Source organism: Sinohyriopsis cumingii, chromosome 3 (assembly GCF_028554795.1).
Source record: "Sinohyriopsis cumingii isolate HCF-2022 chromosome 3, ASM2855479v2, whole genome shotgun sequence".
Lineage (NCBI taxonomy): Eukaryota > Metazoa > Mollusca > Bivalvia > Unionida > Unionidae > Sinohyriopsis > Sinohyriopsis cumingii.
The window spans coordinates 1496591-1522894 of record NC_142963.1 but is presented as its reverse complement, the minus strand read 5'-3'; the positions used below and the strand labels follow the sequence as shown (position 1 = coordinate 1522894).

The 26304-nt window shown below is 34.3% G+C and overlaps 3 protein-coding genes across 4 annotated transcripts in view; 1 reads left to right on the top strand and 2 right to left on the bottom strand.

Moving 5' to 3' along the window:
• Positions 1-26304, bottom strand: part of LOC149802331 (adenylosuccinate lyase-like) — a 118001-nt gene that overhangs the window by 19354 nt on the left and 72343 nt on the right. For both annotated transcript variants that reach the window (XM_089951542.1, XM_089951543.1), the window contains one exon: positions 23149-23239. In XM_089951542.1, the coding sequence (XP_089807668.1) occupies positions 23149-23239 (91 nt within the window). The remainder of the gene's footprint in view (positions 1-23148; positions 23240-26304) is intronic.
• LOC149802333 (uncharacterized) lies at positions 39-5558 on the bottom strand. Its single transcript, XM_089951544.1, has 4 exons — positions 4340-5558; positions 4028-4113; positions 3598-3746; positions 39-3262 (listed from the first exon to the last, which is right to left on the bottom strand). Exons 1-4 carry the CDS (start codon positions 4587-4589, stop codon positions 3133-3135), a joined length of 615 nt encoding a protein of 204 aa, XP_089807670.1. The 5' UTR covers positions 4590-5558; the 3' UTR covers positions 39-3132.
• On the top strand, positions 5760-20043 carry LOC149802332 (uncharacterized). The gene is made up of 3 exons (XM_089951545.1): positions 5760-5988; positions 9800-10036; positions 12929-20043. The coding sequence occupies exons 1-3, from the start codon at positions 5886-5888 to the stop codon at positions 13186-13188; spliced, it is 600 nt and encodes a 199-aa protein (XP_089807671.1). The 5' UTR covers positions 5760-5885; the 3' UTR covers positions 13189-20043.

Below are 26304 nucleotides of genomic sequence, written 5' to 3'. Positions count from 1 at the left end.
ATATATTTAATTATAAGTTTTACCTGACAAGTCATAATGGGTCCACACCATATGCCCACATGCTTGGTTTCCAAAAGAAATAGAATTCCACAATGTCATTTTAACCCTTGTAGTCCTGTGTTGTTTTTGCATGACCCTGAAACCAGTACTGATTTGTTTCTTACTGCCTTGTCTATGTATGCTGAATTGTTTCAAAACAACATAGACTTTTTGGGCCAAATCCATATCACAACTACAAAACTAGTATTTATAATCAGATTCCTGTGAAACTGTACAAAGTGATGCATATATCCATGCAGATTGATAACACTAAAAATGTCAGTGAAAATGATGTGTGTTCATGGTTACCATAGCAACCAAATAGAGAAAAAGGGTGGAAAAGTATTTTGTGACAAAAATTTGAACATAATGTAAACATTTCCATCCAATAAAGTTATTCTGAAGGTGTACATGGACAGATAGTTTTTTTCAACATATCACATATCCTCATTACTTTAAGGCCTATGCTAGAAAATTAAAACTTTACTTTCAAACATTCTTTACATTTCAGTATGTTGCAATAATTATTTGGATGATGCAATATTTATGCAGCATTATTATTCACAAATTGTCTCCATTTAAAATATAATTCTATTCACTTATAGTTCATTGATAATAAAAGCAATACTAATTATAATAAAAATGATAAATAATTATATATTTACTTTGATTGCCATAGCAACCAAAAAGTAATGTTTATGGTTTAATGGTTTAAAAGACTTTTTTAAATAATACTGTTTTCAGAATCTTTTATCCAACTAATTAAAGCATTCATTTTTCAAAGAAATCAATGTTATCAAGCTGTTTTAATTATGAAGGTAAAATAATAATTGTCATGATGTAGAACAATTATATTGGTCATGTTTTAGTGTGAAGAGAATACTGTTTATGCAATGAAGTCAAACTAACAGAAAACTAGTTTTCTCATTTGAAAATTGTTGGAAGGCAAGGTCTTACTGATTTTTATGTAAACATATCTAGAAGCAATTACTTTTGCTTGCAATTAAATTTGACAAATACAAGTACAGTGTATCTTGACACGTGTGACAAATGTAATAACTGACACAAAATCCATCTGCAGGTTTGTCACTGACTGCAGTGGGCTCTATTTTTTCATCACACCATGAAACAGAACTCCACAATGTCATTTTAAGTATATCATGGAAATATTCTTTCCATATTCACAAAAAAGGTCACTCAAGACAAATCATCTTTGAGAATTAACCAAGTTTTCACTGTTTTCACTCAAATTCATTTTGTAAATATGTCAACTTCAAATTTTCACTTAAAATGGGAAAAAGTCTCACAACTTAAAACATTTCGGATGTGCTCCACAAATGTACATGTACTCTGTAGTACATGTTACTTTCCCATTTCATAATTATGAGCAGGAGCAGGACATAAACTCCTCGAAAAGGTATGCGTGTATCCAAATGGATTTTAAGGTTGCTTGGGATTATGGACGTTTCGCCCCATGGACGTTTCGGCCCAGGACGTTTCGCCCCACTTCAATGGACATTTCGCCCCACTTCAATGGACATTTCGCCCCACATGGTACATGGACGTTTCGCCCCATGGACGTTTCGGCCCATGGACGTTTCGCCCCACATCATTGGAAATATCGGACATTTATAGAAATTCATAAGCACTACACCATTATCTTCATTTTACTTTAGGGGCCTGTCGTTATGATTTAATTTCATGCCCCATAATCCCATCACTCTCATCCATTTCAATTACATTCAGCGTGCCGTTATATCAGACAATATTTTCCTTTTTTTCTTTCTTCATTTATGTAATAAGACTGATCAGAAAATTAATCTATCGTTTACAGTACTTTTATTTTCGCTGTTACACATACTGATGAAAACCACTTTTACCGTTTGTAGGAAATTGGCATATCGCCACTTATCATGCTGTTCGTTTACCCAATCAGCGAGCGTACATTAGACACAACTTAAAAGGGGGCTTTATAATTCTAACAGTCAATATCACGATCGTACATATGTAGTTAGATATATTCCTTTCGCGAAACAAAAGCTACGATGATTAAAGACTTGTGGTCGCCAGCAAAATAACTTTTTTTTTTAAATGTTGAACTTTAATCATTTTTTTCAAGCTCGGGTTAATTGACTTTTTATCTCCTGCCATTTATTGGCATTGTTACTTTTAATTTTGTAAAACTAGCTATAAATCGGGTCCTAATTACTCGACTGAACCGCTGACAGAACCAGTACAAATCAATGTATTTCATTTCTATATCCCGATCGTTATACATTACATCTTTTCAAAGCTGTGAACAGAATAGCCCGACATATCGCGAGCAATGAAAAGACAGGAGGAGGGGCGAGGAATGTTAATTGTAATTAACAATAAAGAGATATAAAAATGGTTTCAGAGATTTATATTTTTGAAATATCAAGCATGTATTTGCATTTTTAAATCAAAACACATCACTAATCAAAATTACATCTCATGACAAGGTATAGGTGTCAAATTATGATGTGCAAAAGTATACTTCGAAACAGTAACTATCAATGATTTCTTTTTTAATGCATGCAAGTAAAACATCAGCTACTGCTATACGAAACTGAAATACAAATATACATATTATCTCTACTGAAGTATAATGTTTTCAACATATGGACAACGCACAAGGCACGTGTATATAAAATATGTCCAGTTTTGGAAAGCATTACTCCGTCCAGCTTTACTGTTGCTATGTCGGACCATACAATCTGGCACAGCATTTAAGCAAGGTGTTCGTGCTGATTTGGTGGTTTCCATACTTCTCCCATAACTTGATAAGGCGGCCCTGAACTTTTGTTGTCTGTTTCTTTTGATGTCGTCTTATCTTCCCCTCTTGCAACAGACGAACTACATATCCAACTTCTCTGGCTTCCTTATAAAGTAAAGTTATGAGGAGATAGAAAGGCAAATTTCCCTTTCTTGCTCTCCTGTTCATACGATTATGCCACCCTTCCATATCATTATTGGTTCAGATGCTTCTGCCATAAACTGACCAGGAGTCAACAGTCCATATGTCATTGTGAATCCAGGTGTCTTCCACATATCGTAGGAATGAGTGCACATTCACTGCCTCTGGATCAACTCTTCGTTGTAATTCTGCAAATGACAGTGGTTTGTCTTCTGCTGGTAATAGGGGGAGCGCGAAAACCTTTCGCAGAAGTTTGTACATACTGTCGTGTTCCTGATAGACCCGCTAGAATTGGAAACGAAAATACAATTATTTTTTAATTAAAAAAAAAAGGAATTGGGATGAACAGATTTATACATTATCGTAAATAATTTAGATTTTGACTTCTCAAGATATTGAATTTCCCAAAATATTGTTGGGTTATAAGTGATTTTCAGCATTTCGAAAATAGTTTTGAACTGGCTATCCAAAATTAGAAATTTGTCTGAACTTGTCAGAAAATGTTGAAAACACACAAGCAAATATAGAGAAAACCAAGTTTAACTATACTGAATATGGTATTTAAACATAAAGACGTATGCAAGCACCCGTACGATTCTAATAAATAAAATAACATTCACCTTGTCGAAATATCCTCTTTATTGATAGAAATCGACGTCGAATTTCTCGTGCTCTCCATCTGCCCCCGTGCTGTACCGGCATACATTTCAAATCTGTCAGATGTATTTGGTATGCTGCTTAAGTCCATTTCGACATCGTAGCCATCTGCCTGTAAACAGCATTAATATTTAAAAATTATAATAGTAGACATAAGAACGCTTACTAGAATGGAACGTAGTGTAGCCCAAGAAAAACAACGAAATATTTGATACAAGAAAAATTATTTTTACTAATCTTCCAGCATTTGTGATAGGGAGAATGTAGGCAGCGATCCACGTTTTGTTCGCAATTTGTATTTAACCGTAGCTTAAGTACATCGAATGCGAATGGGAACCAGCTACTGTAACATGTCTTTATTCTTAAAATACTTTGTTTGTAATGAAATCTTACCTCAGGTTTAGAACTGCACAGGTCACACACAAACTGAAAAGATATCTTTTTACGTCTAAGGAGACCATACTTGTAGCTTGATAAACCTGTAAATAGAAACTATTTCTTAGTATCATTTAGTTAATTCTATCTACGTCTTATGATAACATTTATTTTGAAAGACATTGTATATACTGAAACAAGAACAATAACATGCGAGAAAGGGTCACTAGATACATACAATTATTATAAAAAAAATGTATTTATTTTGTTTATGCCCGTTCAATTACGTAATGATCGTAATATGATGTAGAAATAAATAAATAAACTTACCAGTATTTCCACATGCTCTGTGTTGCCATAGGCCGCAACTATCGCAATCTATGGCTTGCTGACGACGGGTAACTGGTTTTCTGCAGTAAATGCACGAAGACATTGTTCGATCTATTGATTTACGTGATATTAAAACAACTAGCACCAAGAAAAGGAAAGACTGCAATTTATAGAGCCACTGATAAATTTCCATGCAAACAAGTGCACGAGCTTCTATACCAAACGATCTGTCGGACAATGCACTTGACATACTAAGATCAAACGTTGTTTATTTTTTGTTATTAGTGAACTCCATACCATATGTGCTAAATAGTAATTTCCTTTTCATAAAAGCTTACACGACTTACTCAAAACTCTGGCTGCAGCTTAATTACATTGATACCACATTTAGTAGATTATTTAAATATGAAGATCAAAGAAGTTACCTGGATGTAATTAAGTCATATTAACACTTGCTGGGAGCAATAGTGAACGCCAGAACATTTGTTTTCTTTATGACACCAGACAGATACACCCCTACTTATAAAAAAATAAAGTTGTTTTATATGTGTATGTTTTCCCCAAAGGTATGAGATTTGTTTGCTTTATAAAAGATTTCTGAACAAAAAAATTCAAAATTTTGTCGAGGTATTTATGTATTTCCCAAGTGTAATATATATTGTTTTGTATGATTGATGATGTGTGTCGTTTCTCGCATTACCATTATACTGAGACAGGCTGTACTCGAGTGAGGGTTCATACTTTATTTAATGTGGGGCGAAACGTCCATGGGCCGAAACGTCCATGGGGCGAAACGTCCATGTACCATGTGGGGCGAAATGTCCATTGAAGTGGGGCGAAATGTCCATTGAAGTGGGGCGAAATGTCTTGGGCCGAAACGTCCATGGGGCGAAACGTCCAGGTACCGGTTTCTTGGATTACCACTTGCTTTAATAATGTATACTCCACAATGAATCACACTGATGCTATTTTTATATAACGATATGATGATTTTGAAGGTAGTTTCTGATTCTATCTTTATTATAATTATTACATTCACCATCATCAACATAATTAATGTCGATGTGTATTGCGTTCGAGTAATATATAGTTGGGCCATGACGGGAATGATTGTTCACTGGATGATAAGGTAGTGTTATACCACAAGAGTCCGACGTTTTATCAATAAAGTACGACGAAATCTCGGATAACATGAAATCACCTTATCGGTAATATAAATGTTTTTTACCGATAAGGTGATTTCATGTTGTCAGTCAGGTTTGAAAACGCTTTCATTCATGCTTTTGATATTTATTTTTAGTCACGGCAAAAACTGGATGGAAAATTGCACGGTAACTACTTTTAGAGTACGAGAAACAACCAGTATAACTAAGAGCGGCATTTATGAATGTATGCCAAGTGTTGCACTTCCGGTATACCGGTGAAGGTCAGTGAGATAAGCCAACATTCCCCAGCCAGGTGGGCCAGGACATAGAACTGTGGCTGCTACTTTCCTTTCCCCGATACGCTCGCAAATCATTGATAAACTCTAGTCGAAACGCTCAGAATGAGTATTTTCAAAGCATGTGTATCGGGGCGGAGCAAGAGAGCCTCTGTGATGTACTCCACCCGCGATACCATGATCCAGAGTCCTAGCACAACTGCTGAAGGTATGCCAAATAATTCCCTTGCACTTTAATTAAAAAGAAAGACCCCCTGTTTGATATGCATCTGTTTATAAGGCATGCTTTTATCTTGACCAATCAGATTTCTCGGTTTCATGTCTTTTATCCACGAAAAGAGTGTGACCCACTTATGCTGGAAATTGCAAAACTTGCGAAATGAACTCCAAATGTCTAACTTGCAGAGTCGCATGAATGCATTGTTACAAAAGATAAAACTATCAATAATAATAATAATAATATGAAATAAGTAGTTTCATTATTCCTAGTTTCCTCTGACTTCTCCCGCCTCATTTTAGAAATCTGGATAGTCCCAAAATGTAAGACGTTGAACCTGATATGCATAATCGGGTGGTGGGTCACCTATTACTACAATGTTAGCCGTATTACATGTTATGTTATGGTGCAACCAAATCAAAAATTTCATGTGATATGTCTTGCGTTGCAGGACTAGGGAATTTACATCTTATTTATGTCCAAAACGTTCAGAAATAGGCCACAATTTGAACAAGAGTCCATCACTGGGACTGATACACTACTAGGCAAAAAGAATTTCCATGGAATCATGATAAAACCATTTCTAACTTTTAACTGTCAAGTACTGAAACCATGTCTGATATCCTTTAGCAATAGCAATATTTTTAAATTAGCTGCTGTGGCATACATTATGGATTTCAGCTTGGCACCATTTTTAATTCGGACAAAGTGGACATCATTAAAAGTCTTTTCACTAAACCCCATGTCACAGTGATCATCAGTTCTGGAGTTATTAGTGAAAACAAGATTTTAAGACAGTCATCATGCCAGCCATAACAACATTTTTATTTTATTTATGACCAACTAGGTATCATGAGAAGTCTACTGTTGGAAATACCATGAAAACATATACAGTATGCGCATCATGGATTACAGAAAATCCATGTTCCCATGACAAAACTTGATCTTTCCAGAGGTCTCGGAGATGCTTAATCATGTGTATTTGGATGCACATTTTTTTTAAATCTGAGACGTGGAAAATCACTTAATGCAGGAGTCTCCTCCATACACAAGCAATAGCTGGACGGCAAATTCAAAGGCTTGCCAGTCCTGCTTCAACAGCCTGCTGAATGGGAAAATGTGTTGATCATTTTAGCTGTGCTGATATTTACATTGACTAAATTCAGAGGCAGAATGACCCAGTGATGTACTTGTGTATAAGAGTGCATCAAAAGGAACAACTTTAGTTTTCATTACTGTGTTTGTTTCCAAGTGTAGCTGAATAATTAGTGCACCTGGCCTCATAATCAGGACAAGCTGAGAGTTAGATAGTTAGACATAATGCTGTTTGCAAATCTGGATAAGTATTTTGCGGCTATATGGCAAACTGATTGTAATAAATTTCAGAAGAGTGCTAAAGTTGCTAGAACTGATAGCTGGCATGGAACACTAGCCAGATGTAAGAAAGTGTGTGATGCCTAGTTCAGTGCTTGGAATAAGACATTTCATTTGTCTGACATGATTCAGTCTCACTCTAATGGACAAACAAGAGCTATATGTCAGTGGTGTAAAGAAGTTAGAAAATTAAACTCAGTAGCAACAAATGATTCTTCTCATCAGGAAATTTAGCCACTTCAGGTATGCCCAATATGCTTCTGGTAGGGGTCTGCAACTTTTGCTGGTGGGACTCAGAAAAGCAGTCCTGGTCTCCTTGCTTTCAAATCCTGGCGAGACCTCTGCTTTCATACTGTTTTCATCATATACTGGATATAATGATCATCATGGATTGTGCATGTTGTTCCTCATAGAGGACAGCTCAAGTTTTATTGCTCAGTTTACAAAGTCACAGCAATATAATTATGTAATAGTGGACATGAAAAACTACATCATGCAGAACTTTACCTCTTGGCTCAGCTATAGTACATTAAAAAGCTAGTCAGTACACAATGCTCTTTATAAGTTATACATGATGCTGTTTAATATTTAAAGACTTGCCCACAAAAAGACATTTGCCAATGTGCATTGCAAGAGATGAAAGATAATTTCTGACTAAGGAATCGTCAATCCTGAAACTGTTTACAAAAAATACAATTTTGAATAATGGTACAGAGTACACATATCCATGCATATAAATAGATGCAAGTGATCCAGAAGCATAATCAATTTAGTAATTTTGGTACTTTATTTTCAGTTGATGCAGACAGAACTTTATTTGGTACAGTACATTTTTTCAATCCACCTGACAAATACTGCAAAACTGTTCCCAAATGTAAAGCGAATCTTGTTCACCTGCTAGTCTGACCCCTGACTTCTTAATGCTGGGCACTTAGCGAAGCAGCTGCTATTACCATTTTAAAGTAATTGGTATGACTCGGCCGAATTTCGAACATGCATCCTCCTGCATCCAAGATGAATGCTCTAACCACTTAGGCAACCAGAGTGGTCTGCATATAATAAACACATCTGGCCACAAAGGAAGATACATTTTCTTAAAAGAAATCCTGTAATGTCATGTAATAGAGCTTTCATCATAGCTATATGTTCCTGAGATAGACTATATTATATGCATTGCATTGAAAGATTAAAGGGGGGAACAGTTTTGATATGGTTTGTTTTATATAATGCTTGAAACCAGTTTTATATGAAAATGTCACAACTCATCCTGATTGCTTTTCCCAGTCCATATTACAAGTCCAAAATTTGTTTTTCAACAAACAATAAAAAAAGATGTTCATTTAGAAGTTAATGTTTCTTTTGAAACATTTGTGCTAAAAAATAACCTTGAAACTCGACACCTACTCAGTGTTGTACACTGTTTCACTGGTTTCCCCATATCTTTTGTCCATTGTCCCTCAAACTTGGACCCAGGGTACTTTTTTGCATCACAAAAGAAAATTGAAAAAATATGTCTAATGTTCATTGGTGGATGTACATCCTTGTCTCTGTTTGCATTAACATGTTAACTTTTGTAATCTGATAATTCAGCCACACATCAATGCATTGGTAAAATATTTCTAGTCCCCAGCAGATGGTTTCTGTAATATGGCTTCAATGAACTTCAATGCCAATCTGACATCCATTATGGCCACAATGGTGGCCATCTTGAAAATCTTGTTATCACTTCTCCAGAAATGATACTCATAAAGACATTGGGTTTTCACCAAAAGACTTATTATGATATCTAGTTGGTCATAATTGAAAATGGTGCCCTAGGAACATCCAATATGGCTGCCACAATGAATATATTGAAAATTTTCTACTAATTCTTCTGAATTGACAATACATGTATCCAGTCCACATGGAGGTTTTCACCAAACGTTTTCTGATGTTGTCAAGTTTGTCTTAATGAAAATTGTGCTGATCTTACATCGAATATGGCTACCACATAGTTTAATTTTGAAGGTAATGTCACTCAAAAAAAAGAAATGATTCCAACACTTTGTAATTAAATAGAATAACTGGTCATATCTTAGACTCCTGGAAATTCGTTTCAGATATAAGAGCATCAGTCCCTTCAAAAGACTTGTTAGGTGTCCCAGGCTCCAGGGCAATGGACTTTTCTATTCCTGAATACTGTTATGATTAATTATCAAATGGCTAGTGCAGTGGCATAGCTAGGATATTTGGACCCCTATGCAAATTTTACCAATGGGCCCTGCCTAACCTATAATGTAAAAAAATAATTTGATGGCCTCTATGCTTTGCATACTCCTGCTATTTGGCAGCTATGCCCCTGGACTAGTGCAAACACCTGTAGTGACATTTTAATGATAAATAAGTGAATGAACACACTTTTTTATATGCATTATTTATCTTATTACAGACCCTAATATGTATTCGATGAATGAGCAATATGCCACAGGTGATCAAACTGAAGACAATAGGATTGCATTTTGGAACAGCGGTTTTGCTGCTTGCATTAAATGTGGTCACCAAAACATCAGATCAGTAGACGAAAGGGCTGGAGTACGGCAAAATGGGGAAACCTATGGCACTGAAATCTTCAAATGCCAAACTGAAGGTTGTGGTTGGCAAACAAGTTTTGAGTATGATGATGCATGTAAGTCTTCAATACACAAATCTAGTCCACACAAGTAAAATGGGCATGTGAGTCTTAAATACACAAATCTAGTTCACACAAGTAAAATGATGCATTAAGTCTTCAATACACAAATCTAGTTCACACAAGTAAAATGGGCATGTAAGTCTTCAATGCACAAATCTAGTTCACAAAGGTAAAATGATGCATGTAAGTCTTCAGTACACAAATCTAGTTCACAAAGTAAAATGGGCATGTAAGTCTTCAATACACAAATCTAGTTCACACTAGTAAAATGGACTGTCCCTGCATGCTTCATTTTAAATTGCTCCCAAAATGGTCACTTCAACTAAAATGCCCCCTCTTATATCCAGACATTTCTTATTTACCCAATTTATTTCATCTATATAATCATGCTTTACTAAATGGTCATCTCCCTTTGAAAACCAATCCTTAAACTTACTGGCTCAAAGACTGCACCGTACTTTTTAAAAAATGTCCACCATATAGTGAAGCATATTGGGTTATACTGTCCACCATCTGTCCATATTTGCCTTGTTTCATTTCCACACAACAGCTCAGGTTCTCCACCATCTGACTACCAAACTTTATAAGCAGCCTACATTTGGGCAAAATTGACTTAACAATGTGGGCTTAAAAAGTAAAAATATCAGGGTCATCGGGATCGATAGAAGGAAATAACCCGACTTTATTGTACAAGATACCTTACTGTTTGATAACAAAGATATATGTTGAATTTGTGGATCAAAGGTCAATGTCACAGTGACTCTTCAGAAGAAAAAAGGTTTCCACAAAAATATATCAAATTCTTTATTGCCTATTTTGACCAACTTTGGTGGATGGTTTGCAGTTGAAACAAGCAAGACATGTACATTTTGGTGTCAAAAAAGACTGAAAGATGTAAAAAGGATTTCCACAAAACTACTTAAGTTGTGTCCCACATGTATTCACTAAACTTTATTGATGGCTTGCACTGAAACAAGACAGCTATTGATTCTGATGTCAAGGTCACCACAACCAAAGAAAATATTTCCATAAAATAACTTTACATATCAGATGTATATCATTTACTATCTCCTTGTTATCCATTAGGAAAATATTAAGGCAATAATGGCAAGTAATATTCAAGTTGAGATTTTATATAGATGCAAACACAGTACAGTAATCCCCCTCTTATAAGGTCACCCCTTCTGCTCTGTAAAAGTGGCCTTATTAGAGGGGTTATCATTCCAGAGGGGGCTGTATTTGTGGGAAGTATGTGTATATAGTAAGAAAGCTTCATTTAACTTAAAAACATTTAATATCTTCATTTATAAGTAATATTAATCATCAAAGGGTTCTTACTGTCTTAAAAACAGACTTATTTCAAGTGAACATACATTAATAGTTCTTGTGCATGAAATTTGGGTGGGCTGTTCTTGGCACACACAGTGCAAAACTGTTCAGAAACCTTGTCATTTAAACTTGGTAAAAATATTGTCTGGCATTCAGAATCATTTTCTTTCTATTTACTTCACATTCCCGCTGCTGCAGAATATTCTCCATACAACGTTGTTTATCTGAGTCTTTCCAACATCAAATGTTTTGGCAAGAACTCTTGACCTCTCACCACTGTTGATCAGTTAAAATAACTTGTACATTTGAAGAATTTTCCATTTGAATGATGACATGTTTAATTTTTATAACTTGTTCCTGTGCTGTTAATTCTATGCAGTTTAATTATGCAGATGAAACTTGTCTAGGGTAGACAAAATAACAATGTTTATAAAGGAAATGATGTATGTACTATCACTATGTTTTGGTTTTCTCCTGGCAACCTGTTTTGTTCAAGGTTAGTTTCTCTTTGTGTGTGAATGCATAAAAGCTATATTTAGCTTATGCTGACCAAGCTATGGTCTTGACAATTACCTCCAGTCATAATCATCAAAGAGAAGAACTCAACAGCCGTGTGAATCCCAAAACCCTATCACAACATTGTTGAATCTATTTCCTGTAAACATTTGTGTCTGTAGATAATTTAATATCACATTAAAAATAACGGTATATGTAATATGTACTTGAACCAGAAGTTGCCACCGCAATGAAAACCTGACATTTGGATACAGACATCAGAGAAGATAGTTGGATTATATACCTTACTGTATGTGCTTTTTGTGTGTTTAACTCCATTTTTAAGCATCTGATAGGCTATACATGGCAGCCAGTACATCTGGTGGAGGAAGAAACGGGGAAAAACCCCAGAGAAGAACCAGCGACCCATGGGAAGCTACAGGCAAGGTTTCTTACATACCACATTGGCCGAGTCTGAGACTTGAACCCACATGGACAGAGGACATTACTGTATGAATTAAATATTGGTTTTGAAAATGTATTAGATAAAATATGGCCATTTGTGAGGAGTAATGGGGTAAATGTGATATTTTTGGACTAATATGCTGCATCAGAGGGGTGACCTCCCATAAGGGTTACTTTTGTACAGTCTTGTAGGCAAAAACAAAACTGGCTATATAAAGGAGGAGGCTGTGGGGTGCAGGGCAGCATATTAAATGGGACTACTGTTGTAAATTTTTTAAATGTTTTTTTTTATTATAGACACAACAGCAAGTAACTTTCTACTCAAGCAATATTGGTCCATATTATGCATGCAAATACAGTATGCAGATTTACTGCAAGGAGAATGCAAATAGCGTTCACAACGAAAGCATTTGCAGACTGCATATAAAGATTCAGTTACGTGTTCAATTTATGGCGTGACTACTTTGCAAAACAAATGATTTAAGAAATGTCCTTTACATGCAAAGATTCACTATTGTTGATGCATTAATGATGATGGTCAAAACAATGATAATGAAGGGTGAAATTGTTCAAGTATTATCCATTCTATATCTGCAGCTGAAGAATTTTTGCATTATGAGGCCATGGGATGGGAGCGAGGGATTTCCAAGTTCCCTGTCAATTACATGGTGCTTTGGGCAGAAAAGAACAAGCTCCCTGCCTCCGCTATCCAGAAGATTAAGGATGAAAGAATCACAGGGGGGAAGCTGATCCAAATGGACAAAGATGGGACTCTGGAAAAAATTTTGGGGATCAATTCTAAACTAAAGAAGAAGATCCACGATCTCCTGATGGACAAGTTTGGTGCTCTGTTATGAACACTGTGATAGGAGATGGTTGTGTTTGTGCCATGTTATACTAGTTAGGCTGTAGATTAGTGCATTCCATACAATGTTTCATGCTTTATGTCTTTTAAATTTTTGTTTAGATGCAGCATATACTGAATGCAGGGAGGATGGTGTGACTTCAATCTGCATGTTTTAATTTTTATATACTTTAACCCACATAATGTAAAGGAAGTATAAGTTAATATTCAATATAATGAATAACTATCTGAGGTCTGACTCATTGTGTATGTTTTCCCATTACTGGATATGAACAGAAAGTGTTTTTTCAATTCAAATTATAAGAAAGGAAAGCTGACGAAAAGCTATGTTCCTATTTTAAAAGAAATACATGTGGAGCTAACGAGTGGCAACAATTCCAAAATCAATCTACCAACCTGGCATGAATGATGAATGGAAAACTGTCAAGATTTTTTGTTCCTACAGAAATATTGCTCTTGATAGCAAATGTTGACTAGCCCAACAATGACCTTTAGCCATCCATGCTTTTTTCATCATTGGGTTAACTATTCAGTTTGATAGCATTTTAAAAGTATACCAAAACCTGTTGTGTGAATTATTAGCTTTAGGAATTTATACAGCACTGCCTGGGATTTCTTCTGAAAAGATACTCATTGTGAAACATTCATCATTGTAGCATTTATGTGTCTGTTTTCTTTATCGTTCCATTATATTCTCAATGTTTTAATTGCTCATGTTTATTTTTTTAAATCATTTTTTCCAGGAAACTTTTAGTTTATATTTTCATTTTGAAACATTTATCATAGCATTTTTCATTCAGAAATGTTCTTGCAATTCACATTTTCATCTTTATTTTAAGGTCATCAATTTCTTGCATAGCATGGATATTAATTGCCATTTTATGTTATATTAAATGACCCCAACTTATAAAGCAAAGTCCTCTATCAGATACTTTTTTTTAAAATCAATTTAGGTATCAGAGTCTTGCATGTAGATCATTTTATATGAAGGTGTTGGTGCATCAGTTTGTTTGAATCATATTTAACAACTATCATTGTCTTGGAGCATTTTTAGTAAGCTTAAAATTAATCTTTTTATAAAATAATTGTATTCCACTTGTACCTAGTAAGTTGTTTTAAAATTTACCCAGTAACTGGTTTCAGTGTTTATATCCACGCTTCAGGTGAGGTGATACTGTGATACTTGTCTGTCTGTAACCTTATACCTAAACTGCTGGATAAAATTTCACCAAAGTTGGTGCATTTGGTTTACCATATTGTGATTATCTGCAACATGTGCATAATTTTTGCCCCATACCCTGGGTCCCTGAGAGGTGGCCAGAGATTAAATACACAAAAGTTAAAATTGCATTTCTATTTTATTCCCTAAAAACTTTGTTATGCATGTGAAGGAGGAGGACACTAAACGATATGGTAACAACTGTTGTCTCTGGCCCTTGGATCACTACCCAGAAGGAAGACTCAGGGTGAGCAGTCCCTATATTGATAAAAAGCATGTGATTTTCCATGGCAGCCAGTGGTATTGGCTCTAATTCAAAATGGATTTATAATTCATTTTTATCTCAACTGGTCATAGACCATAAGAGATTATGGGATATTCTGTTGTCTGCCATCTATTTCCATCCATAAGCACATGTTGGAGGATTACCATGAACCATTACACACCCATTCATCCCTTGGCCAAGTTGGTCCTAAATGAAAAAGATGCTGCTTGTACGTCAATATAGCTGCCATGGCAGCCATCTTGAAAATCTTGTTATCATAACCTTCTGAATGTATGGTCAAATCAACATGGAGTTTTCACTAAAAGACTCTTTATCAGTTTGAGTTCATACTAAATGAAAGTCATGCTGATCTGACATCCAGTATAGCCACAATGGTAGCCACCTTGAAATTCCTGTTACTGCTATTCCACCTGAATTGTCATATCAACATGGGGTTTTCACTAAAGGACTTCTTAAGATGTCAAGTTGGTCTTGGATGAAAACAGTAAGATCTAATATGGCCACCATGGTAGCCAGCTTGAAAATTTTATCACTACTCCTGCCACATGGATGGTCATACCGACATAGTTGTTTCACTAAAAGACTTCTTATGATGTCTAGTTGGTCCCAAATGAAAATGGTTCCAATCTGACATCCAATATGGACACCATGGCAACAATCCAAAGAATTTTTTTTATCACAACTCTACCTGAACAGAAAGTCATATATGTGGGGGCTTTCACCAGAAGACATCTTCTGATGTCCAGTTAGTCATAAATGAAAATAGTGCTGACCTGACATCCAATACGGCATCACACAGTAACCATCTTGGAAATATTACCACTTCTCCTGAAATAGCTATATCAACATGAAGCTTCCACTAAATGATTTCTTATGATGTCTAGTTGATCCTGAAAATGGCACCAATCTGACATCCAATATGGTCACCAACAGCCATCTTGAAAATCTCGTCATTGCTACTTCTCCTGAAAGGATGGCTATATCAACATGGGTTTTTCACCAACAACCTTATAATACTTAGTTGGCCCTAAATGAAAATGGTGCCAGTTATATATCTGATATGGCTACCACAGTGAATATCTGAAACTAATCCACTTTACTGGATATCATTATGACATGGGGTTTTCAACAAAACACTTTTAATGTCTATGTTGTCCTAAATGATAATGGTGGCAAGTTGACATCCATTGTGTGTACCACAGTAGCTCATTTGTGAAATTCATGCTATCACTGATGAATATCGAGACGGTCTCAACACACTCAACAGTTAAAAGTAAGAAATGGTCATATCTTAAAGTCTTGGAAATTCTTTTTGCTCAGTAAAACATCAAACCCTACAAGGGACTCTTGTTAAGCTTCAGAATGAAACTCCTGCAAATAAATTTTACTATTAATGCATCACTATCCATACAACAATTATTGTATTGTTGTGTAAGGTACCAATTATTCTTTATTTGCATACCAACAAGGTATTTCATGACTGTGGACTAAACTAGGTTAGTACTTTTATTGTTTAGTGACTTTTGAAGCAAGCATGCAGAGTAAAAATTTTACATTACACTAAGTAAAATAGATGGCAAAGGCAAAACCTACTAATCAGTATTCTCAATTCATTGAAAAGTTCTTGTTGGAAACACTGAGTTCAGAAATCCATTTTTATATATTTTATAGATATATTTCTTTACCTTGAGAAAATGAAAATAAGAAGAGTTCAGAAGCTGATCATCAGATGAGAAGGATCTGAATTTCTTCAACAAATCACCCAATGGTCGCTACTTGCCCAACAAGAACAATTCTTTTTAAATGTCATTTATGGCTGGTGTTTTTATCACATACTCTTCATTTTCACAAAATATGATGAATACATGGAACAATACAGTTCTCTTCTTGTGGGTAAAGCTAATTTTTTTTTACAAACCTATTGATTTTTAATTCTGTCATAAAATTAATTTTTTATATCATGAAGTAAACAAACCATTCTCGGGGCCCCGAGTGGTCTAAAGCGCTCACCATTCCAGATCACTGCCATCTCACCTGTCTGCGTGGGTTCGAGTCCAAGGCTCGGCTAGTGTGGGTACGTGGGAAAGCCTGCCAGTAGCTTCTCGTGGGTCAGTGGTTCTTCCCTGGGCTTTCCAGGGTTCTTCCTCCACCAGTTATACTGGACGCCATGTATAGCCTATCTTGTGCTGAAAAATGGCGTTAAACCCTAGAACAACAACAATAACAACAAAAAAACCATTCTCAAAGTTTCAGTAAACCTTGCATAATGCTTCTGGGTTCATTCATTATAGACGATTACATTAACATTGCAAATACAAGCCAATAGATGCATAAAGTAATTTTTGAAAATGAATTTAGTTCCCTTGAAAAATGTCTTGTATAATATTCCTTATTGTGAGCACACACGTATACAGATACATACTGTGTTGCCCATTATGTTTGATATACTATTTCAGTGAAAAGGGTTTAAAAGAACTCTGACCAATATTGCAGTAAACTTAATACATTTGGATTTAAAATTAGTCTAGTCTCAAGCAAGGCTAAAAAAATCCAAACTTTTTCTACTTGCCCAAAATCAAAATTTTTATTAACTTTGTCAAAAATGGATTTTTCGTACCTAGTCTATAATAACATTTTGGACAAGTAACAATAATTTTTACTTGCCACACAAACTGGTTCCCAGCTATCATACAACACTGTGTTCATCCACCAAACAAAAATGAGAGACTTTACCACAATAACTTGAACTTTGACCTAAACCCAAATTACACACCTTTTACATTAATTTATAACCTACAAGCAAACCCATGTTATTTCATTTCTGTAACAGCTCAATCTATTGTGTCATGTACATGGGAAAGGCTAATTACAGATAAGGCCAATTTCACAATCCTGAACCAAAATACATGTATGTAATAAATAAATGGGCAAATATTGAAATGATCAATTAATGTATGGAGACTGGAACAAGAGTTTACACTGAGTCAGTTTTTGTACACGAATGTGAGAAATAGCCTCAAAGTTTTTCACCAAAGACCACATTTTCACTTTCCAAGCCATGCTTGGATTGAAATGTCACTAATGTATTCTTTAAACTTAGTTTTATGTTTATTTAAATTCTAACTAATAAATTTCAGATTACTACAACTGGGATATTTAAAACTTGTGTAACTCATTATATATATATATATATATATATATATATATATATATATATATATATATATATATATATATAAACCAAAGCTTCCTAAAAACAATTTGTAAATTTCTTTGCTTTGTAATAGACTTGGAGAATAACTGATTCTGTTATACTGATTGTTAAGGGCATGATCACCTAAATAAATTTTGATGCAGAGTTTATATACCGATTCAATAGTTATGGTAATACTGGGTTTATAATTGTAATAACATGTATCATTAGTTTCTTGTATGTAATTTTGTGAAAAATATATTCAATTTTTTTTCTTTCCATCAAATCTCATGGCAGGGGAAGAGGTCATAGATATCCACTATCTTTGGGTCTTCCAGTCATTTTTATCAATGTTTCTTGAGTGTATGTAAGGAATTTGCAAGTATATATATATATATAAACACAGTAATGTGATCTTGATTGTTACATCAGGTTGAGTTGTCAGAATAAGAAAATCCAGAATATTACAAGATGCAAAGTGCTGAGTCATGAACTCAATTTTATGATGCTGACAAGAATACGTGAACTAGGAATCAAGATTAAGTTACTATAATAACAATATTTTTGTTATATACCTGTCAATTTTTAGATAAATTAATAAAATCCCAAAACATTTTGTTAACAGCTGATATCTGCACAGGTATTCATTTGTTAATGAAACAAGTGTTAACAACAGTTACTCATTTTCACTCATATCACCATTGACAACACGAGTTCATCGATGCATGGAGGCAGCAGATCCATACATGTGATTTACAGCTGTTGGGCAGTTGTCAAATTTTCCATATCATATGATTCAACCAGCTGAATAAATAGGACAGTGTCTATCTGAGGCCCAGCTGATAGCATGTGAACTGTTTCTGGCAGGTCATTGTCAGAAGCTCTAATGGGAATGACAGCATTATTCTGACCGTTATTTACAGCAGGTTTGAACAAGTTGTTGGAACCTGATGCTGCAGATTTGTTAAAGAGAATGCTACTCATTTCCATTTTAATTGTAAGTGAGGCTACAGCATAGTTATGCACACTTGCTAACCCGGAAACCTCAAGGAAAAGATAGTTTCAGCCTCATTGGAGAGTATGGTAATAGAGGATTAGAAAATGACAGTATTGTTTTCCTTCTTTTTGAGAATTGCCAGTAAAATTCTGGCACTTTCGTTTGTAGAAAAGTGATAAATTGACAGAGGGGTGTGTGTGTCTATATATATATAGTATTTTTGTATTTTAATACAACTTTTCATAAAGGCTACATGTAACAGTCATAGAATATTTTGATACATCTGTGAAGGAATATAGATTTAGATTTTAAACATTTGTGGCCTTTTTTAAACCTCAGTGACATTGTCATCAATCATAAACCCTGTTCTTTATATATTTACTGTGGAAGTACAATGAAGTACTATTCTGCCAATGAATTTCTAGAATCATAGATTTTAGATGTTGTGTGAAGCAGGAATACTTTATACTTTTTTTAAAGTTATCACATAAAGTGCAATATTACTAATTAGTTTTCACCATTAATGCCTTTTATTCATTAGTAAACATTTACTTCTATTGAATTTATGTACAGAGAAAGCATGCTTGGTAAAATGGTACCTTAACCAAGTTTTTAAATCTTCAAATTGTATACATTCTTTTGGTATTAAATAATATGTCATCTGTAACTACAATGCAAAATATCTAATACTGAAATCTGTAAAATTTGTGATCAATTCCTTGTCTGCTAATCAAAGTATGCACAATTTGATACTTGCTAATTTTGATTTCTTCAGAAATTCCATTTATAATGCAATGCACATACAATTTTTGCAATTTTTAATTTTAGAAATAAAATATGTGCATGTTGTTGGCAGACTTTAATAATCTTATTGATGCATAATATATAACATTATGTTGGCTTCGTTGTATAGCATCCATGACATTTAATATTCTGATTTATTTTTATTACTATTTTACCTGGTTTCAGCTTGATTTTGTGCATCTTTTTTTACTCTGTGAAAATAAATTTTTGTGTAAATTTTCATTGTTTCTGCTCAGTTCAGCCCATGCGGAAAAAAACGAAAATATGCTATCTGATAGTGATATTAAAGTATCCATACATATCCAATGTTTGTTATTCTGAATGTTAATAAATTTGAAATTAATAGCATGAATATTGTAAAGTTGTTTATTTTTGATAGTTGTCAACACTGATAGCTGTGTGCATACAAGCATTAAGTATTTATGCAATTTTCATGACATACAAAGTAAAATTCACAATTTCCCAATTTTCCTAGGTTTAAATTTTATCTGTACATATATGTGTATCAAAACACTGATGTCAAAGAGAAAAGGGCAAGTCAGTATGTGGCAGATTGAATTGTTCTAGTCAGTGATTCGTACTTAACAAAATCCATCAGTGTGTTTAGGAAATATATATATTATAACTCTATGGTCTTAAACTGAGTAACAGAAAAGCAAAACCAACAACTTTTGTAAAATTCAACAAATAATTTCATTCTCTATGTTACAAAGTGAAAATTTATAAAAGAACTTTCAATATTGTGAATTAAATCCCAAATGATCCAAAATGTTCTATCACAAGTCCAAAGTTATAGAATATTTCAAATGAAAGTGTTGATGTACCAAAAGCCATGAATCAGCTGATGTACCAATAGTCCAGTGTAACCCAATCACTGACAAAAGTTAAACACACAAGATAGATATACTTAATACATACTAATAAGAAACTTGAATCAAAACCTTAACTGTTGAAGATGTCAAAACACACATGGCTGCCACAGATGTTCCCCGAAATGAAACTCCTATTTCTCAAAGCACAACAATCTGGGTTTGATAAATTCAACTGTTCCAAAGAAAAGGTCATTCCTAAGTTAGTAAAGACCCAGGGTCCATGCTGGTCTCAAATTTCTGAGTAAAGCAACTTCTCTTTTCTGCCTGAATAGGGTGAAATTATGGCAAAATAGGGAGAATCGAGTGTAGAATGTAAAACTTCAGAATGTTTACAACAGTCGCTTAAAGGAACCATTTAACTAAACCTTAACTGTAAATTATAAAAAAGAGAAAAGAAACAATAAATTTAAAATATTAAATGTTTTCTAAGTTTGATTTAGTGAACTTGTTGCATGACTTTGTAAATAACAGTAACTTTGAAAATAGTTGACTACTGAAAACAAACAGACCTCCCCCCACAGATCTCATGGTAAAAGTCATTTCTTCTACTCTTTTTTACAAGATGAAATACAAAATAAACTTGTTTTTTTTTTTTATTATTTACAATTGGTCCATGAACCTCTACAGAGTAATAATTTGATCATGATTGGGCTATAAATGAATGAAATTCTGCTCACTTCATGGAAATAGACTTAAATATCAGTCAGTGGACACAAAAAGTCTATCCAAAAGCACAAAATATTATGTTTAGAACCATTTTACATTGATCACAGAGAAGAAAAAGACATGAAAGTTCATAAAATACTTAACAGAATATGAAAGCATTCAAAAGCCTGAAGAAAGGGGGCGAGACATTGAAGAAGATATTGTCCTGAAGAGGGGTTAAGTCAACTAAACTTCCTCTGTATATCTGAGTGCAATGACAGGCAAGGAGGCATCTATTTGACCTGAATTGCCCCATAGCATGGACCCTGGCAATATTGAAGGCAGCATGTCATAGCAAACAACTTGACTATTAAGCATGAATTCTGATGGCACTTAGCACTGAGTTTGTCATATTTTGAAACTGCATTTTTCATCAAATGAAAATTAATTGCCTCTTGATAATGTGCATTTAGTCAGCAAGTTTATAGTTTTGTACAAACATAGGAATATTTATGGGCATTAACAAGCAGTATGGGCCCTCCAAAAACACTGAATTATCTTCCTTTACATACACTTCCATGAACAAATTTTGCCTGATTTTCTTAAAGCAATCTACCTTACTCAAATATCAATTTTTCTTCTTAAACTATATAAGCTATGTCAGGTCTAATGAGATTTTAATGAGCCCCAATTACATGAACTATTGCCCAGTCTACGACAATAATGAGCCCCAATTCCATGAATTAATGCCCTGTCAATAGAGATAATAACAAACTCAAATTCCACGAATTAATGCCATCTTCAGAGAAAATAATGAGTCCCAAATACATGAACTACTGCCCAGTCTATGGCGATAATAAGCCCCAATTACATGAATTAATGCCCTGTCTATAGAGATAATAATGAGCCCCAATTACATGAATTAATGCCCTGTCTATAGAGATAATGATCCCCAAATACATGAACTATTGCCCAGTCTACGATGATAATAAGCCCCAATTACATGAATTAATGCCCTGTCTATAGAGATAATAATGAGCCCAAATTACATGAATTAATGCCCTGTCTATAATAATGAACCCCAAATACACGAACTATTGCCCAGTCTACGGCGATAATAAGCCCCAATTACATGAATTAATGCCCTGTCTATAGAGATAATGATGAGCCCCAATTAAATGAATTAATGCCCCGTCTATAATAATGAACCCCAAATACATGAACTACTTCCCAGTCTATGGCATTAATAAGCCCCAATTACATGAATTAATGCCCTGTCATAGAGGTAATGAGCCCCAAATACATGAATTAATGCCGTGTCTATATAGATAATAATGAGCCCCAATTACATGAATTAAGGCCCTGTCTGTACAGATAATAATGAGCCCCAATTGCATGAATTAATGCCCTGTCTGTAGAGATAATAATGAGCCCCAATTACATGAATTAATGCCATGTCTATGGAGATAATAAGCCCCAATTACATGAATGAATGCCCTGTCTATAGAGGTAATGAGCCCCAAATACATGAATTAATGCCCTGTTTACAGAGATAGTAATAAGCCCAAATACAAGAACTACTGACCTGTCTATAGAGATAATAATGAGCCCCAATTACATGAATTAATGCCCTGTCTATAGAGATAATAAGCCCCAATTACATGAATTAATGCCCTGTCTATAGAGGTAATGAGCCCCAAATACATGAACTACTGACCTCTCTAAAGAGATGAGCCCCATATGCATGAACTAATGCCCTGTCTATTGAGATAATAATGAGCCCCAAATACATGAACTACTGCCCAGTCTATGGCGATAATAAGCCCCAATTACATGAATGAATGCCCTGTCTATAGAGATAATAATGAATCCCATCAATATGCCAAGCAACAATTATCTTTTTAACACAGTAAGGAATCTGTGAGTACTGACTTACCTTATGAACTGAAGCACCCAGACTGGCAAGGGCACTGAGGCAGTCAATATCCACTTTCCTAGTGTATGTCTGTCCACATATGAGAAAATATCTGAAAATAGAAGCCAATACAGTGATTTCCATTGATAAAAATACCAGATATAATGTCTATTGATAACTCCATGACATCTTTACTCCAGGTGACTTATACATTGGTTGATTTACAACGATCCCTTATATGGTTAAATTTTTTGAGAATTAGTTTGTGCTGAAATGGGAGCTGTTTCATACAATTTTGGACATATCCCTAAATGATTATTTTGTAAATGAGGTCTTTTCTAAGGTGTTCATTAGTTTTCAAAGTACACTTCCCAGCATTCTTGTGTGTATTTGAATGAAACTAGTCATGTGTAATTTGGTTCCAAATCCACAGCATGGGATTTACAACAGCAAAGATATGATAAGTGTTTGCACTGCAATATAGAAGGTTTCATATAATAAGGGTCCCAAATTGGCCTGAGACCAGGCTTAAATCTGCCTAATGGTCAAATGCAAAAACAGTTACCAAGAGACCTGAGTTAGTAGAATGCTTTCCATAGAAATTTCTTCCAATGCTGTTGATTTCATATGTTATGAAAACAAGTGTTTCAAGGTTTATACAATTTTTTATTTTCATCCATATTTGATGGCACATCAATTGTTTTTGTCCAATACTAAAAGGCCTATATGCCACATTGCTTTCTGGCAGTTGGTCAAATGTTGTCAAGTAGGTTTTAAGAAAAATGTTTTTTTTTTCTGCTTTTATTAAATGGCATACATATCTTATGGAAGAACAGTATTTTTGTTTAAATGTAAAAGGCGTTCAAGCTAGGATAATTACTGTAAAATTTGATATGCCATGTTTTTTTAAGTTATGAAAGGTTTTCCAATATTTAATAATATCAATCAGATTTAATGGAGGATTGGCATCATTTGAATCAACTTAAACACTTTCAGGCCAAATGATTTCTGTAAATTTTGTCAAATTCTATTTACTGGTTTTTTCATTAAAAGAGTTTTTATATTTATTAACTGCTATATCTGTTACAAGGGCCGTATCTGATGGTGCATTGGCATCATCTGTATAAAACAAAAGCCTTCTATCCAGTTCTGCTGAGTGGTTTTTGTGAAGAAATCATTTAAAGTTTTTCCATTTCTAGTAACAGTGGCCATATTTGATATAAGATCAGCATTAGTTCTGGAAATATAAGCCATCCATGCCAAGACACTTTCTATCAAGTTTAGTCAAATTCAGTAAAACAGTTTGAGAAGTTTTTATTATATTTTAGTAATGCCAGTCATATTTGATGGCGGATTAGCATTATTTGTGCCTAAATGCTTATTGTCAAGAAGTTATTTAAAGACTTTTCTATTTTTTAATAACATCAGCCATATTACACAGTTGATCAGCATCATTTATATAAATCTTATTTTTCAAAATTCTGTTAATTGAAGGTTTCTCATTTTTAGTAATGGTGGGCATACTGATGGCAGGTAAACAGCAATTGTAAAAGCCCACTATACCAGATCATTTTCTGTCAAAGTCCGCTGAGTAGTTACTGAGCTGAAGTTATTTAAGTATTTTGAGATGTCCTTGAAATGTTTTCCTGTTTTAGCAATGGTGGCCATATTTGATGGTGGATCATCGTCATTATCGTTTTTGGCATAAATTTCATGTCAGGATGTTGTCAAATATATCAAATTATATTTAAGAGTTTACATAAGTATCAAGGTTTTTCTATTTTTATCTTTGTGGATGTATCTAATGGTGGATCATTATCATTTGTACAAATTTGAAAGGTATTAACGTGACAATCCTTTTTATCAAATTTGGCCGAATTCTTTTCAACAGTTTTGTAGCAGAAGTCATTTAATGGTTTACTTTACTACTTAGTAATACTGGACATATCTGATAGCAAACCATCATCATCTGTACCAAAATGAAAGCCCATTATGCCAGGATGCTCTATGTCAAATTTGGTCAAAACTGATTAAGTGATATTTGAGAAGTTTAAAACAGCAATCGTTAATGCATAAAACACAACAGACACTAAAGGGCCGTTACCATAAAAGTTGATTAAAAATTTTTATTGAATCATTGTCATGCTAATTTGTGCAACATTTTGTTTTTATTTGGTTAGATAAGAATAGCAATACAAGCTGCATAAGTGTCGGATTTTTTTGTTTGTTTTGGTATCTTTTGTTGGTTTAATATCACATTAAACACATTATTAGCTCTACAATGCCAAGAAAATGAGCAATCCTGAAATCAATGAAGTATGAAATGATGGTCACGATGAAGTACTTTTGGGTTGATGGTTTAGACTGTTGGATCTGTTCACTTCACTACCAGACCCTACAAGTGATACTGCATTAAAATTAAAGCAGGTGTATATGAGGGGGATAAACTCTGCTATGTCATTGTCTCTTAGGCAGTAAACAGACTTCAAGCTGGCATCTGACTGGTCAATTTGGTGCCTGCATTTGCAGTAAGAATTTTCATCTTCAAGTCAACACACAAAAAAACACCTTTCCCTTAACATCTGGTGCCATTTTCTAAGTACAGACTGGTCCACCAACTATGTTATCAATATAATGAATCTGCATGGTCAAGTTTCAAATTAAAGATATTTCCTTGAAAATGGGTGATATATAGTGGGTATAAACAGAAAATTAAGAAAATGCATGTAGGTCTAGAAAGGACAAATTAACTCTTATGATATAGTTATGCAACATTTCTTTTTAGAATATTCTCAAATTTATACGATGAGTGCAATCAAAAAGATGATAACAAAATGACAAACACAACTTTTTATTGCATTTATTTTAATTTTCTTTTCAATGTACCAGAAAAGTGTAATGGATATCAGGCGAGTGCAAGATGCAATTTGGTGAAAATTATTATGCCAAAAGTGCAATGGTTGGCATGTATGGAATTACAATAACCAGATTTTCAAGATGGTTGCCATGGTGGCCATATTGGTTGTCAGATTAGCAACATTTCAATTCAGAACCATCACCATCAATATAGAAGTAATGATAACAAGATTTTCAAGAGGGCAATTGTGCTGCCATATTGGAGGTAAGATTTGTGTGTGTTTGGGATTTTTAATGTAGCTTTAAAAAAAATTCTGTCAT